General features: G+C 41.1%; 1 protein-coding gene across 6 annotated transcripts in view; it reads left to right on the top strand.

Moving 5' to 3' along the window:
- The window catches only part of Bmpr1a (bone morphogenetic protein receptor type 1A), a 95579-nt gene that overhangs the window by 64247 nt on the left and 17062 nt on the right, over window positions 1–14270 (top strand). For all 6 annotated transcript variants that reach the window (XM_087589202.1, XM_087589200.1, XM_087589201.1 and 3 more), the window contains 4 exon segments: window positions 2918–3080; window positions 5455–5557; window positions 10912–11008; window positions 11141–11240. In XM_087589202.1, the coding sequence (XP_087445328.1) occupies window positions 2918–3080; window positions 5455–5557; window positions 10912–11008; window positions 11141–11240 (463 nt within the window).

The raw sequence follows: 14270 nt of genomic DNA, 5'->3' as shown, positions 1-14270 counted from the left end.
GTAGCAGAGGACTGCCTTGTCTGGCCTCAGTGGGAGAGGAGGTACCTAATCCTCTAGAGACTCGAGAAAGGGGATACCCAGGAGGAGGGGGGTACCTTTTCTTGGGTGAAGGGGAGGGGAGAGGAGGAGAAGAACGCTGAGAGGGGGGACCTGGAAGGGGTACAACATTTGGGATGTTAGTTAATTAATTAATTAATCAGATTAATTAAAAGCAACTAAGGGCTGGAGAGATGGTTCAGTGGTTAAGAGCACTGTCTGCTCTTCCAGAGGTCCTGAGTTCAAATCCCAGCAACCACATGGTGGCTCACAACCATCTGTAATGACATCTGATGCCCTCTTCTGGTGTGTCTGAAGACAGTGACAGTGTACTCATATATAATAAATAAGTAAGTCTTAAAAAAAAAAAAAAAAAAAAGAGCACTAGCTGCTCTTCCAGAGGACATTGGTTCAATTCCCAGCACTCACATAGCAGTTCACATAGGGTTTGCCTTAAACCTGAGACAGTTCCTCCTCCTCTGTAACTCCAGTTCCAAAAGATATGACATCTTCACATAGAGGCAAAACACCAATGTACATAAAATAAAGTCATGTTTTGCAAATGTATAAAAGACATAAGATCATTACATTTTAAATTATGAGGTGGTGGTGGTACACATCTTTAATCCTAGCCCTTAGGAGTCAGAGGCAGGCAGATCTCTGAGTTAGAGGCCAATGAAAAACCAAAATACACACATAGATTATACATACATACATACATACATACATACATACATACATACATACAACTTATAGAATCTCTAGCTCTTACATTCTGTTTTCCTGCTGTCAGTGTGTGTGTATATGTGTGTGTGTGTGTGTGTGTGTTGTTGTTGTTGTTGTTGTTCTTATTTTGTTGTTTATCAGTATTGCTAAATTTGCAGTTGAGTTCACATTACTGAACCACTTCATATTTATAGTGAAATTTCTTTTTTTTTTTAGCTTCCATTTTCTTTTATTGGATTTTTTTAAAAACATTTTAAATGTTATCTCCTTTCCCCATTTCCTCTCCAGAAACCTGCTACCCCATCCCCCCTCCACCTACTTCTATGAGGGTGCTCTCTCACCTCTCTGCCCTGACATTCCCCTACACTGGGACATTGAGCCTTGACAGAAAGAAGGACCTCTCCTCCCATTGATGCCCCACAAGGCCATTCTCTGCTATATATGGAGCTGGAGCCATAGGTCTAACCCTGTGTACTCTTGGAATGGTGGTCTAGTCTCTGGGAGCTCTAGGGGTCTGGTTGGTTGATATTGTTGTTCTTCTTATGGGGTTGCAAACCCCTTCAGCTCCTACAATCCTTTCTCTAACTCCTCCATTGGGTACCCGATCTCAGTTCAGTGCTTGGCTGTGAGCATCTGCCTCTGTGTTTGTCAGGCTCTGGCAAAGCCTCTCATGAAAAATTCATACTTCTTTAATCCTTTTGGCTCTACCATTTTTCCACATGATTTTGTTTGAAAAATTCGGTGTCATGTATGTTATTACTTGTAATTTGAGGCCATAAACTCTGTAGTGTAAGATCCTGGCTTTGTTACATAAGCCTTTGACAACTTTTTCACCGTGAGTCTGGATTCAGATGAATGACCCTGGCATGGAAGGACTTGTGTCGTGTTTCCAGTTCCCTTACTTAGGCAGGTAGGGTTCTCTGTAAGGTGCTTAGGTACTCCCTTTTCACAGAGACATTCAAAAATGATGTTTTTGTAAAAGCTAGTTGCAAGTTTTCAACCAAAAAAATTTGAGGTGTCAATATCCCCCCCACACCCTCACCACGCTGTGAAAGCATTAGAAATCATCCCAGCCTTTCCTGAAGTCTCTGTTTTATACCTCGGAGGTTGTAACTGCCATACACAAGTGTGGGCAGCTCTGAACTCCGTAGGCTTATAGGTCAAGTTTTCAAAGAAGACTTATCCCATGCTGAAAATGAGAGGCTTAGTGCTCTGGGTACTCAGATCAGAATGCACTCTGGGCCTTGTAAGGCATCAGAATCCTTGCCTCTTTTGTTGTTGGTTTTGTTTGGTTTTTGTTTCCTGATTGGGTTTTGTTTAAGACAGGTTTGGATCTTCCTTTTAGGAAGCTTTCAGGAGCTCCAGCTACCCAGGGCCCTAGCTTAGCTGTTCACACTTTCTCGTCACCTCAGTATGTCTGCAGGCCTCTGTTAGCAGCTTCTGTCTGTGGTGATTTTGATTTTGGTTCCTAGGACTAGCATTTTTTTTTTAATCCTTTATGAATATGTCTGTGATAAATGAGCCTGGAGCACTTGTGAGGACTGAGGCCTTCTGAAGCTGGGCTGTAACTTCAGAAGTAGTGGTTCCAGAGGTTCCTGCAGCAGGGGTGGAGTTCCTCCCAGGAATCCCGGGCATGTTAAAGAAAGCCAGTCTGACACAGCGAGGGCACTCCTAGTTGTGAAAGAGCTGCTCCTCACTCGGGGCAGCTAGGCACCAGGGAGGGGTGTGCCAGTTGTCAATCAAATAGCCAGTTGGCTGTTTCAAATAGTTTATTTAAAGAAAAGTCAAGGGTGCTGGGGAGAAGAGGAGCCTGCAGGGAGGGAGAGAGAGAGGTGGGGGAGATGAAAACACAAGATGCTTACAGTGCTTAGCTCTTAGCCAGATACCTTTAAGGAGAGGGATTCTTTGCTCTGATCTTTTTTGTCATTTTTGTTTGTCTTTCATTAGTATAAAACTTGCAACTGGGCGTCTCATATCTCAATATCTGGTACAGTAGTTTTGTATATAATACTTTATAAATTGATACTATGAAATTTACTTTTTAAAGTATATTACCAGAAGGTATCATGTATGATAAAGGAAATGTTACTTTCTTCATTGAAGATTTAAACAACCTTCCAAGCTTGATTGTCTACAAATGTCATTTTTAATACAGGGCAGAATCTAGATAGTATGCTCCATGGTACTGGTATGAAATCAGACGTGGACCAGAAGAAGCCGGAAAATGGAGTGACGTTAGCACCAGAGGACACCTTACCTTTCTTAAAATGCTATTGCTCAGGACACTGCCCAGATGACGCTATTAATAACACATGCATGTAAGTATTTGATCCAGTTCTTAAGAGTTAGATCAATAGGGGTTGGGGATTTAGCTCAGTGGTAGAGCACTTGCCTAGCAAACGCAAGGCCCTGGGTTCGGTCCCCAGCTCCAAAAAAAAAGAGAAAAGAAAAAAAAAAAAGAGTTAGATGAATAGTAAACTCAGGCAAGGGGTTTTTCTTTTTTCTTTTCCCTTTGTATATATTATCCTTCCAAAGAAAGAAAGGAGTTTTGGCTTGAATATAGAAATATTGTCTATCATTAAACAGCCGATGATTATTAGTTATATCATGATACAGCTTCTCTTTTGTTTGTCTTGATTTTTGAGACAAGGTCTTTTCTGTATAGACCTGGCACTCGACTATGTAGACCAGACTGGCTTTGAACTCCCAGAGATCAGAGTGCTAGGATTAAAGGTGTGCAGCACTGTTTCTGGCTTACTTTTTGTTTCTTTACTGACTTTTAAAGCTATGAACCTAATGGCGCTCCTTGTAGAAAATGTTTTCTCTTTTGTAGATTACCACAACAAAACCCAAAATGTTTGCTCATTGTTTCCTTAGCCAGTTGCAGCAGCGTGTAGATACACAGGAGTGCACTGTGATGGCTTCGTTACTCCTCTCTGAGCATTTCTAGTCCACATCTGCTTTATGTGACTTTATGTTAGCCATTCAGTCCACTCACAGATGGTCATGTAACTTGAGTTCACGTGTGTGCAAGATGTGTGTGGGTATACGTGAAGAGATTGAGGATAACTTGCAGAAGTCTCTTCTTCTATATGTGGGATCCCAGAGTGGAACTCAAGATTGTTGGTCTAGACAGCGAGCACTTTTACCTGCTCAGCCGTCCTGTGCCCATAGGCCGTATCTCGGAACATACTGAAGAATTGTAGATTCTTCTGTGTTACCATACTTTTTGGCTACTTTATTAGGTTCTTAATATCTGCTATTCTTACCACCTCATTTCTTTCCAACCTTCCAACACTGGGTAGCAGAGAAAGAGGGTTAGAGGGGAAAGGGGACCATAGAACTCATCAGACTACTTTCTGCTGATTAGGAGCACTGAGTTCCTTGGGACAAATTCAGTCTTCCTTGTCAATAAATCTCCAGCTAGCAATGCAGCAAAACAGCCAAAGCAGCAGCAGGAAGAAGCAGCAGCAGGGGGACAGCTGCCGCTGCAGCCAGAGCTCTGAGGCTCTGGCATTTTATACGCTCCAGAGTCCCAGAATTCCAAGTGTAAACTGTCTTCAGCTGGCAGAATCCCACCCCTGCCAGAGCACGAGACAAACCATGGTCAGCTGCTGTGGACAGTCTGAAGCAGCCCACACCCCACACCTAGGATTAGCACAAAGAACATGTTCACATAACTTTTTTTTTAAGAGAGCAAAATTCTCACTACACTTCTGGCCAACAAAACAACTGTGTCCAGTTCAATCTCATCAGTCCATTGTCTTCTTGCTATAGAATTAGTAAAGAAGGCCAAATTTTGTAGTTGTCTGTGCTCTTTGAATAAAGTAGATATAATTTATAGAACTTACTGCATGCTGGGGATTTAGCTCAGTGGTAGAGCGCTTACCTAGAACTTACTGCATGAAATTGTATAAATTATCCTTCCTACATTTGGTAAGGGAAAAAACTCAAGAACACTGACATTAAAGAGGTAAAACTTTATAAATATATTTATGTAATAATTTTTTAAAATGAACTGTCCAGACCTCCTCTCTGCTTTCTGGTCACATTTATTACAAAGTACTTTCAGAATCTAAATCATTTGTTCTTCCCGAATATACTTCCTGTGTCATTAGAGTCTGCTGAAATGTTTTTCTGAAAAGCTTGTTCTCATTTCCTACCATGTAGAGATAGTGTGTGATCATGAATTGACTAGCAAAGTACTTAGTCACCTTTCTACTTGACAGAGTTCTCAGTGGCCCTTCAGGCTTTAGTTTAAACACACTACCTTTGATTTAGCTTAAATCTAAATTGGTTTTGCTATAAATCATGTGAGAATGCAATTTAAATATAAAAAACAAGGTATTGAAGGCCATATTCAATTCATATATCTTCAGTTCTTCTGTATGTCTATTTAAAACATTTACACTCATTTATTTGGTGTGTATGTGCACACATCAGCTTACCAGATTCAGTTCTTTCCTGTCACCATCTGGGTTTTAGAGATCAAACTCCAGTCTTCATGGTGACCAGTACTCTTAACCACTGAGCTGTCTCTTTGGCCTTCTTTATAAGACAGTCTCTATGTAGCTCGGGGTGATCTGGAATTCAAGATTCTTCTGCTTTAGTCTCCTGAGTGCTCATGTTCTGGATTTGTACTGCCGTGCTCTTTCTAATATGAAATGGTATTATTGTTTTTCTCTCTTATAGAACTAATGGCCATTGCTTTGCCATTATAGAAGAAGATGATCAGGGAGAAACCACGTTAACTTCTGGGTGTATGAAGTATGAAGGCTCTGATTTTCAATGCAAGGTGAGATCTAATTTGTAACCTATGGCTAGACTGTCTCAACCTGCCAGCTACCCAAGTAATAGCTTCGAGACCTTTTATTAATTATGAAAGCTTGGCCTGGGCTGGGGATTTAGCTCAGTGGTAGAGCACTTACCTAGGAAGCGCAAGGCCCTGGGTTCGGTCCCCAGCTCCGAAAAAAAGAACCAAAAAAAAAAAAAAAAAAAAAAGAAAGCTTGGCCTTAGCTGGTTCATATAACTTAAATTAATCCATTCATACTAATCTCTTTTCTACTACATGGCTTGTTACCTCTTCTCAGTCTTGGAACCTTTTCTTCCTCCATTTCTGGCTGGCAAATCCCATGCCTGAATCTTTCCCAGATTTCCTATCTCTGCCTAGAAGTCCTGCCTATCCTCTCCTGCTTTGCTATGGGCCATTCAGCTCTTTATTATACCAATTGGAGATGATGGAGAAGAAGTGTCACAAAACACTGAGATAGGTGATGCTTCCTACAGATAACAATACTGGGCCTGTACAGGAATCAACGTTTGAATGACACAAAGAACACAAGAGATTATGTCAGCAATAACTCCAGAAATAAAGAAGGGCGGAGCTCTGCAACAGAGCTGAGCTCCCCAGCAGAAGGAGACTGCCCTTCACACTACTGTGCTCACAAAACCAGTTTTCTAACAAAGCCTGGCTCAGCAAGTAACAAGATTTTACTAATTGACGTTCTAGATTGCTTTACGTTCAGTTTTAAATTATCCCACATTGTGGTTAATGAAAAAAATTAATGAATGTCACATTTATTTGTGGAGTGTAAAATGTATTAAAAAGACTTTAAGATAGTGGATAGTAACATTTGTTTCCCCATGACATCACTGTTAAGTCCTCATTTCAGTATGTGGTGATTTGCATAAGATGTCCCCCATAGTCTCATCTCAAGCATTTGAATATTGGTCCCCAGTTGTCTGTACTGTTTGGGAAGGTGTAGGACATGTGGCCTTGGAGGAAGTGTGTCACTGGAGGCAAGTTACAAGAGGATAAAACCTTACCTACTGCTAATTTGCTTTCTGCTTGGGATTTGAGGTGTGGCCCTTAGATTCTATTCTGCTGCTGCTATGCCTTTGCTCTCCTGTCATGACTACTTTAACTCCTAGATCCACAAACCCAAAGGATCTCATTGTTCTGTACGATGCTTTTGGTCATGGTCTTGGTGTTTGATCACAGGAGTGAGGAGAGCTAATACAAGGTCTCTGTTCAACTACATGAAAAGAGAAGCAGCAGAGAGAATTCAAATTGTGTGAGTTTCTTAAAGGATGCCGCCAGTGTTTTTGAAAAGCATCTCTGGATAGAACCTTAAATGTGAGCTATGCCAGAAAATTAACCCTATTTAGAACTGGCAGGCTTGATAGAAAACTACAGAGTTAGATTTATCCTTGAAGTCACTGGGCGAGTGACTAAATCCACCCGTCTCTCTGGTACAAACAGACCTAAGCTCTCCTCCAAGTGCTTCTGAGTGTGCGAGCGAAACTGTTCCATCCTGTTTCCACAGGTCTTCTCATCTTAGGAAAGACCCGTGTCTTCAGATTTTACATACATAGTCATTCAGTTATTACACTAATGATCCGGTGTAGCGCACAATCAAGTGTGCTGTAAGCAAGAAGACCTCTCACTCTGAATGCAGCCGCATGTGTCTTAGCAGTTGTGCTGTATTCTTGAGGCATTGCACGTTTGCCAACTAAATCCTCATGTCTTTGAGTAGTCACTCTGCTTCCATGCTACCCCCACCCCACCCCCACTCTTCACTAGTGATGTTGGTCCTCTGATATAAGTAGATAGGAATGGTACCAGTTATCAACTGTGTATGCCTTTATAAATCACTTTTAAAACTTCACGGAGGAGCAGTGGTTACAGGCTCTGAGCTATGCCAGTATTGACAAGAATCCTACAAACTTCTAGACTGATTTGGTCCAAAATTTAGTATAAGTTAGTTTTCAAGATTAATCTGTCCAAACTCAAATGCTTCCTCATAAGAGCTGTGAAACTTTGGGCAAGGAGCTTATTTTCTTAGGAATTTTATATATCAAATGAAATAGCATAGTAAGGGCTTAGTAAATGTTAAAGTCTACCTCGCGTTGAGCAGTATCCAATTATGTCGCCCATATCCCTACGTGTGCACACACTGCTGCACGGTAGAATCTTGAGCACATGGTTTTAAGATCCTATACTTGATAAGTTTCTTTTGTTAAGTATGCTTCTGAACAGAACTTCTCAAGCCCCTTTTCTCCCCCCCTCTCTCCCTTCCTTCCTTCCATAACCACCCTTCTTCTAGTTTATAGATCATGGGACTGGGATGTCAGAATCTGAAGATTCTACACAGTATCATGCTTAGAAATGAAAATACCAGCAAAAGGACATGGGGCATCAAATATGTTGGCATCTTAGGTGGCTGTCGGGTTGGTTGTTTGGGGTTTGCATTTATCCATTAGAGTATGTGCAGTACGTTGTGTGTGGAAGTCAGAGGACACATGTGGAGGCTGCTCTTCTGCCCTGTGTGTGCTGTGTCTGACTCAGATTGCCAGGCTTGGAGTAAGCTGATGCAGAGGTCAGGGAAAGGTGATGCTTGCTGCTTGCTGCTTGCTGCTTGCTGCTTGCTGCTTGCTGCTTGCTGCTTGCTGGCTTACTGCTTGCTGGCTTGCTCAGCCTGCTATCCTAGAGAACCCAGGACCACAAGCCCAGGAATGGTACCACTCATAATGGGCTGAGCCTGTCAATCACTAATTAAGAAAATACCTGACAGGCTGGCTCACAACACAGATTTTAGGGAGGCACTTTCTTAACTGAGGTTTCCTCCTCTCACATGATTTTACTTTGAGCCAAGTTGACAGAAACTATTCAGCACTGTTACTCCTGATCCTTGGGGGTGGGTAGTCTCTTGATATCCCTCTTGATCTCTTTACAGTGCTAGGTAGAGGTATGGTAAATGATGCCTATGTACTTCATGTTCTTGCTACCTCACTGCCAGAGCACTGTCCTGTGTCCCTTGTTCACACCCGTTGTGAGAGGAGCCAGTCCTCAGAGTCCTCACTCCCATGTTGTTATCACTTGCCTTCAGTGCACTCTGAGTATCCTTTGGCCCAAGCACATAGTGTTTACTTAAGCCAGACTCTTCCATTTCATAGTTGCCAAACGAATTGTTCTCTGGGATATTAATTAATTAATTATGTATATAGTTTTTTCCTTACACGTGTGTATGTGCATCATGAACATGCCTGGTGCCCAAGGAAGCCAGAAGTGGGTGTCAGATCCCTTGGAACTGGAGTTACAGAGGTTGAGAACTGCCGCGTAGGTTCTTGGAGGCAAACCTGAGTCCTGGAAAAGCATCCAGTGCTCTTAATCACTGAGGTTGATCTTCAGGTCCCCTCCCCTCATCCCCTCCCCTAGGACTTTTATTCCCTACCTTAGTCTACAGATAGGGAAGAGTGTAGGAGAGAGAAAGCTGTCACCCTGCTCTAGATCCTGCTTTAAAAACCTGACATATTGTTAACCTGTGTAAGAAAGATGTGAGGTGAGTCTGCAATAGCTTGTTTGCGATAAGGGCATATCAGGTCTTGAAGGTCTGGAATTCATGTCATACTCACCAGAGAAAGAAGAAATCAATTTATTGAACATTACCTGTTTGCATTTAGTTTGCTAAGTATTTGGTGCATTTCATCTTCTTGCCTTATGGTTACTCTGTAAGGCAAAACTCTTTATCTGGTGCTTTCCAGAGGAAACTAAAGAGAAATTAGGCACTTAGGGTCACAAAGCGAGTGACTGGCAAGGCTAGGTAAGATTTATGCTGATTTTTTTTTTTTTAATTATATCAAGCTACCTTCTATCTATTGGGAAAATTTTTCTTTCCCTTAAATGAAGTCATATGATGTATGGCTGTCTAGTTTCCCACACTCACTGTTCAAGAATCTTTTAAGTTAGACTTATCTTTGAGGCCTTATACTTACAAGTGTCTTCGTCTTCCGTACTCACTCCTGTTAGAAGGTATGGACGCACGTGACTGTCTGCACAGCTGTGGAGCATTAGTGACCATTGTCTGGGGCGAAGTCTGCTTTTATTCTTCTAGTCATCCGTAGTAGAGAAGACAGAGACAAGAGAGAAAATGAGAAGTGGGCAGTATTCCGTGGCTTAGAGATCTTTCACCCAAGATTGCCAAAGATGTCCATCTTTGTTTTCCTTTCACGTTAATCTACTCAAGGCAATCTTCATTCAGCCTTCCTGGGAATGACTGTTTGGCGCTTCATTTATTCATCATCAGTTATACAATCATTCTTTCTTTTATGCTGATTTTTCTCTAGGTGAGTTATTTCAGAGTTTGCAGCATAAGTCCTATCATATCTCTGTCTTTATGATAATTTCAAAAGAATTATTTTAAAAATAAATTCAGTTAAAATGTAGAATTTATACACTTGAATATTTCTAAATGTTACTGTCTTCCCAGGGTGGGATTCAAGCCATAGATCCTCAGTCACCTTTTTTAGGTAACAGCTTGATTGTACTGAGGCATTTCCATTCTGGACGTCTGATATTTAAAAATAATGTGGTCAGTTTCTGTTTACATTCTTGCTCCTTCTGTAATGCTGTGCAGGCTCTTTCTATTCATATTTTAATTCAGGATGGCATTCACCCAGGGGACACTGAGGTGTCAGCATGTGATCCCTCCTCGATGGCTGAAGTCACTTGTTTTCTGATCTTTTAGGGCACACCCCGTATCTGGTGGGTGGTCTGTAGCCACCTCTCCTAACCAACACCTCTCTCCCCATTGACTAGAACCTCTCGCCCCACTCTGTAGTCTGATCTTAAGTCTCACCCAAATCTGATTTCTGCTGTGATTATATTTTTCATACCAGTTTATGATTCTAATAAAATACTATGTTTTCTAGAAGATAATTACATTTTAAAACTAAAAGTAGCTAGTTGAATGGTACTTCAAATGTACTAAGTTTGAAGTAAAAAAAAAATCACAATTCTATTCTTCATTCCTTTATAATTTATAATTAGTGTCTTTTACAGTCTTAAGAAAAAAATATAAATTTTCATTAATTTTTTGTGTCTTTTGAAACAAGGTTTCTCTGTGTAGCCCTGGCTGTCCTGGAACTCACTCTGTAGACCATGCTGGCCTCAAGCACAGAAATTCACCTGCCTCTGCCTCCTGGGTGCTGGGATTAAGGGTGTGTGCCACCATTCCTGGCTAGTATTTTTTTTTTTTGGCCTAAAGTTTGGAAAACCTTTTCTCCGAGTTATAAATAATATTTACCAATACTAAAGATATTTGTACTCAATTTAATATGTTAAGTCCTTAATTTTTTTTGTCTTAAAGGATTCACCAAAAGCCCAGCTACGCAGGACAATAGAATGTTGTCGGACCAATTTGTGCAACCAATATTTGCAGCCTACACTGCCCCCTGTCGTTATAGGTAGGTCAGCCCAGAGATGTGCAGGCATGACTCTCTGTAAGTTCTTTGTCTGTAACAGTAACCACACTACCTAGAATTCAGTGCTGTGGTGCAGCAGGAAGACCCATACTTCATTGTCGCCTTTTTTCTCAGGCCCATTCTTTGATGGCAGCGTCCGATGGCTGGCTGTGCTCATCTCTATGGCTGTCTGTATTGTCGCCATGATCGTCTTCTCCAGCTGCTTCTGTTACAAGTAAGATAGTTATTTCTATACTAAATATATTGCTAGCTATTTTATATTAGTCTTGTGTTTAAAAAAAAAAAAAGAAAGTAAAAACCAGTGACTACTGTGTGCACTTCAGAAATTCAGAAATCACTAATTAATATTCTCTGGTTTCAGCTTTTCAACTGTGTTATAGCTTCACTAGGAGGAAAAATGAACTTAATTGCCAATTAATACTTTTAATACTAATTCATTCTTGTATATTTAAGAATAGTCATGGCTTTCTTATTTGTATAATAGTGAGCTTTGTTTTATCTGAATTTCTAAAGCAGATTCCTAGATAACATAACTTCTTTTCTAGTTTAATAATTTGGGATTTTTCAGTGAAATGAAATCATCTATGAAATAGGTTAGTAATATAAATAAATCTATATATAAAGAACTTTACAATATATGAAGCTGTCAAGTTTAAGAACCTGGAGGAAAAGATAAAGTCAATAAGTAGATTTTATACTGGGTTGCTATATAGAAAAAATAAAATTGGGACAATTTCCTGCACTGTATAAATTTGAATCAGATTAGATTAGAACTATATATTCTTATGCACAATTTGGAGAACCTTTCTGAATCTGCCTCAACTTGGAAACAAGCAAGGAAGTAAATAAAATATGATAGTATTAGCTACATAAAAAGGGAAATGTGTGGTAAAAAAACAAAAAATCTCAAGAGGTTAGAAAACAGAATGCATGAAAACTCCTGGCTTCTAATTGCTGCAAGTGACTGCTTACACACATAAAAAGAGAATCTACAAACCAAAACGTGCAATTCAGCAAATAGACAAAAATGGAGACAAGTTTTTAAAGAAATATGCATGGCTTTCTGAAGATCTTTATTTTTTGAGAAAGGATCTCACGGTGTCACCCTGGATAGCTTTGCACGCACTGTGTAGACCGGGTTGGCCTGAAACTCGTGGAGAGATTCACACCTCCTCTACTTCTCCGGCACTGGAGTGGAAGTTAAGTGTAGGCCACACCAGCTAACGTCCTCTTCCTTGGTCATTCTGCACTGTAGTTTCCGAGACAGCTTCTCCTGCTAAAGCTGGAGTCACTGCTGTGGGCTAGAGGGGCTTGCCAGTCAGCCTCGGGCTCCTCCCAAAAGTCTCTGCCCCACGCTGGGATTGCGGTGTGCCCTAGGTCTTCATGGGTGCTGGTGCTCAGACTCAGGTCCTCGTATGGCAAGTCCTTTACTGACTGTCCTCACCTGAGCCCCTCACATGTCTACACAAGATTGTGTCTTCTTTTTTGGTTTTTCAAGACAGGGTTTCTCTTTATAGCTGGCCTAGAATTGAGATTCACCTGCCTCTGCCTCCTAAGTCCTGGGACTAAAGGCATGTGCCAGACCACCACTCAGTTCAAAGATATTTTTTCTTTAGAAAAAATAACAGATTGACCAAGTCAGCCTGAACTACATAGTGAGACCCTGTTTCACAAAAAATGAAAATTTATTCTGAAAACAAACAAAAACCAATTTATCGGTTATGGGGTGAGACATGATAATGAAAACAAGATGTGGTGAACATTTAATTACAATTTAGTAGCCTTGACTTATTAGCCAAGCCTGTATCTTATAAACCAGATAGGATTCTTGGGAAACCTGTACAGGATGGGAGAAAAGACTTACAGATACTGATGAGAGTTATGTGAAATGGCCCAGGCAGATTAAACCTGTACCAGTTAGCTCTGCAGGCGCTCACAGTCTCACAGTAAACACGGGCTCCTGGAAAGAGGGAAAGAAGGGAAGCATTAAGATTGCCATGCTCCCTCCTGCCTGACACGTGGAGGGAGCAGAGTGTAGTCGCTGACTTTCTCAGATGAGAACATGTAGGTGACAGTCTGGGGGATGTCATCAGCTATGTTCATAGAACAGGGTACTAGAGAATAGAGGGCATCACAGGAGAAGACTTGAGTTCAGCAGATGACCCCATGCAGTATTCAGCATGTTCATATGAAAAATTTCCCAGGCCTGAAATGACTGGAGGAAATAGTATTGGTGCTCACCGAAAGCCAGGAATGGTGCCTCTTAACCACCATCTTTGAGAGTGTGAAATCATAGGTCTTGGTTAAAGTGCTCAGCTTGCTTCAGTGACAGAGAATAATTATCACCAGACTAAATGCAGCTGATGTCCCACCTTAAAACAAGACTCAACTGGACATGGTGGTGCATACCCTTTATTTCCAGCACTCAGCAGGCAGAAGTAGGTGGGTCTCTGAGTTAGAGTCCAGCCAGGCCACATAGTAAAAGGTTGTCTTTAAAAAAAAACATACAACTGAAGGTTTCTGTGTAGACCTGGCTGGCCTTGGGATCAGCTGGCCACGTCTCTCCAGTGCTGGAGCTAGGGCGTGTACAGCTTTAGTACAGAGACACAGTTAGTGAGAGTGTGTGTCTATAGATACATGAGATGAGTGACTCTCTATGCTCAGTCTCCTTTCAGATTGTTTTAAAGATGTTAAAAATTACAGTTTAATACTTTTTACAGCTGTGACGTCATTTTACGTTCTGTAGGAAAAGGGGATATTTGGGGGGTTTGTTTAGCTTTGGTTTGAGGGATAGAATCTTAACCATGTAACCCAAGCTGGCCTTGAATCAAGATCTTCTTACCTAACTCTTCTTAGTGCCACCACCACTGGCCTCTGGGGCAGGAGGAGTGTGTGTTGGTGTTAGGGGGCCGGCGGGGGTGTTTGGTTGGTTGGTTGGTTTGTTTTGTTTGGGTTTTTTGTTTTGTTTTTTGTTGTTTTTTAAAGGAGACAAGACACTTCCCCATCTAGGCCTGGTTCTGTAGCCCAAGCTGCCCTTAACTCCTATTCCTCCTGCCTCCCAAATCTGGGGTTACAGATGTAAGCCACCACATTCTGCTATTTATGTGTGTGTGTAAATATATATACACATACAAATACATACATATATATTCACTTGCTAATAGACCATGGCCAGCTCTTCATGTTAGCATGACACACAGCATTCTATCTCATACATTCTATTTCTACTGGACTATAATAGGTT

The sequence above is a fragment of the Rattus norvegicus genome, chromosome 16 (assembly GCF_021556685.1).
Source record: "Rattus norvegicus strain SHRSP/BbbUtx chromosome 16, alternate assembly SHRSP_T2T, whole genome shotgun sequence".
Taxonomy (NCBI): domain Eukaryota; kingdom Metazoa; phylum Chordata; class Mammalia; order Rodentia; family Muridae; genus Rattus; species Rattus norvegicus.
The sequence above is the reverse complement of the archived record's forward strand: the minus strand, read 5'-3'. Positions and strand labels throughout refer to the sequence as shown.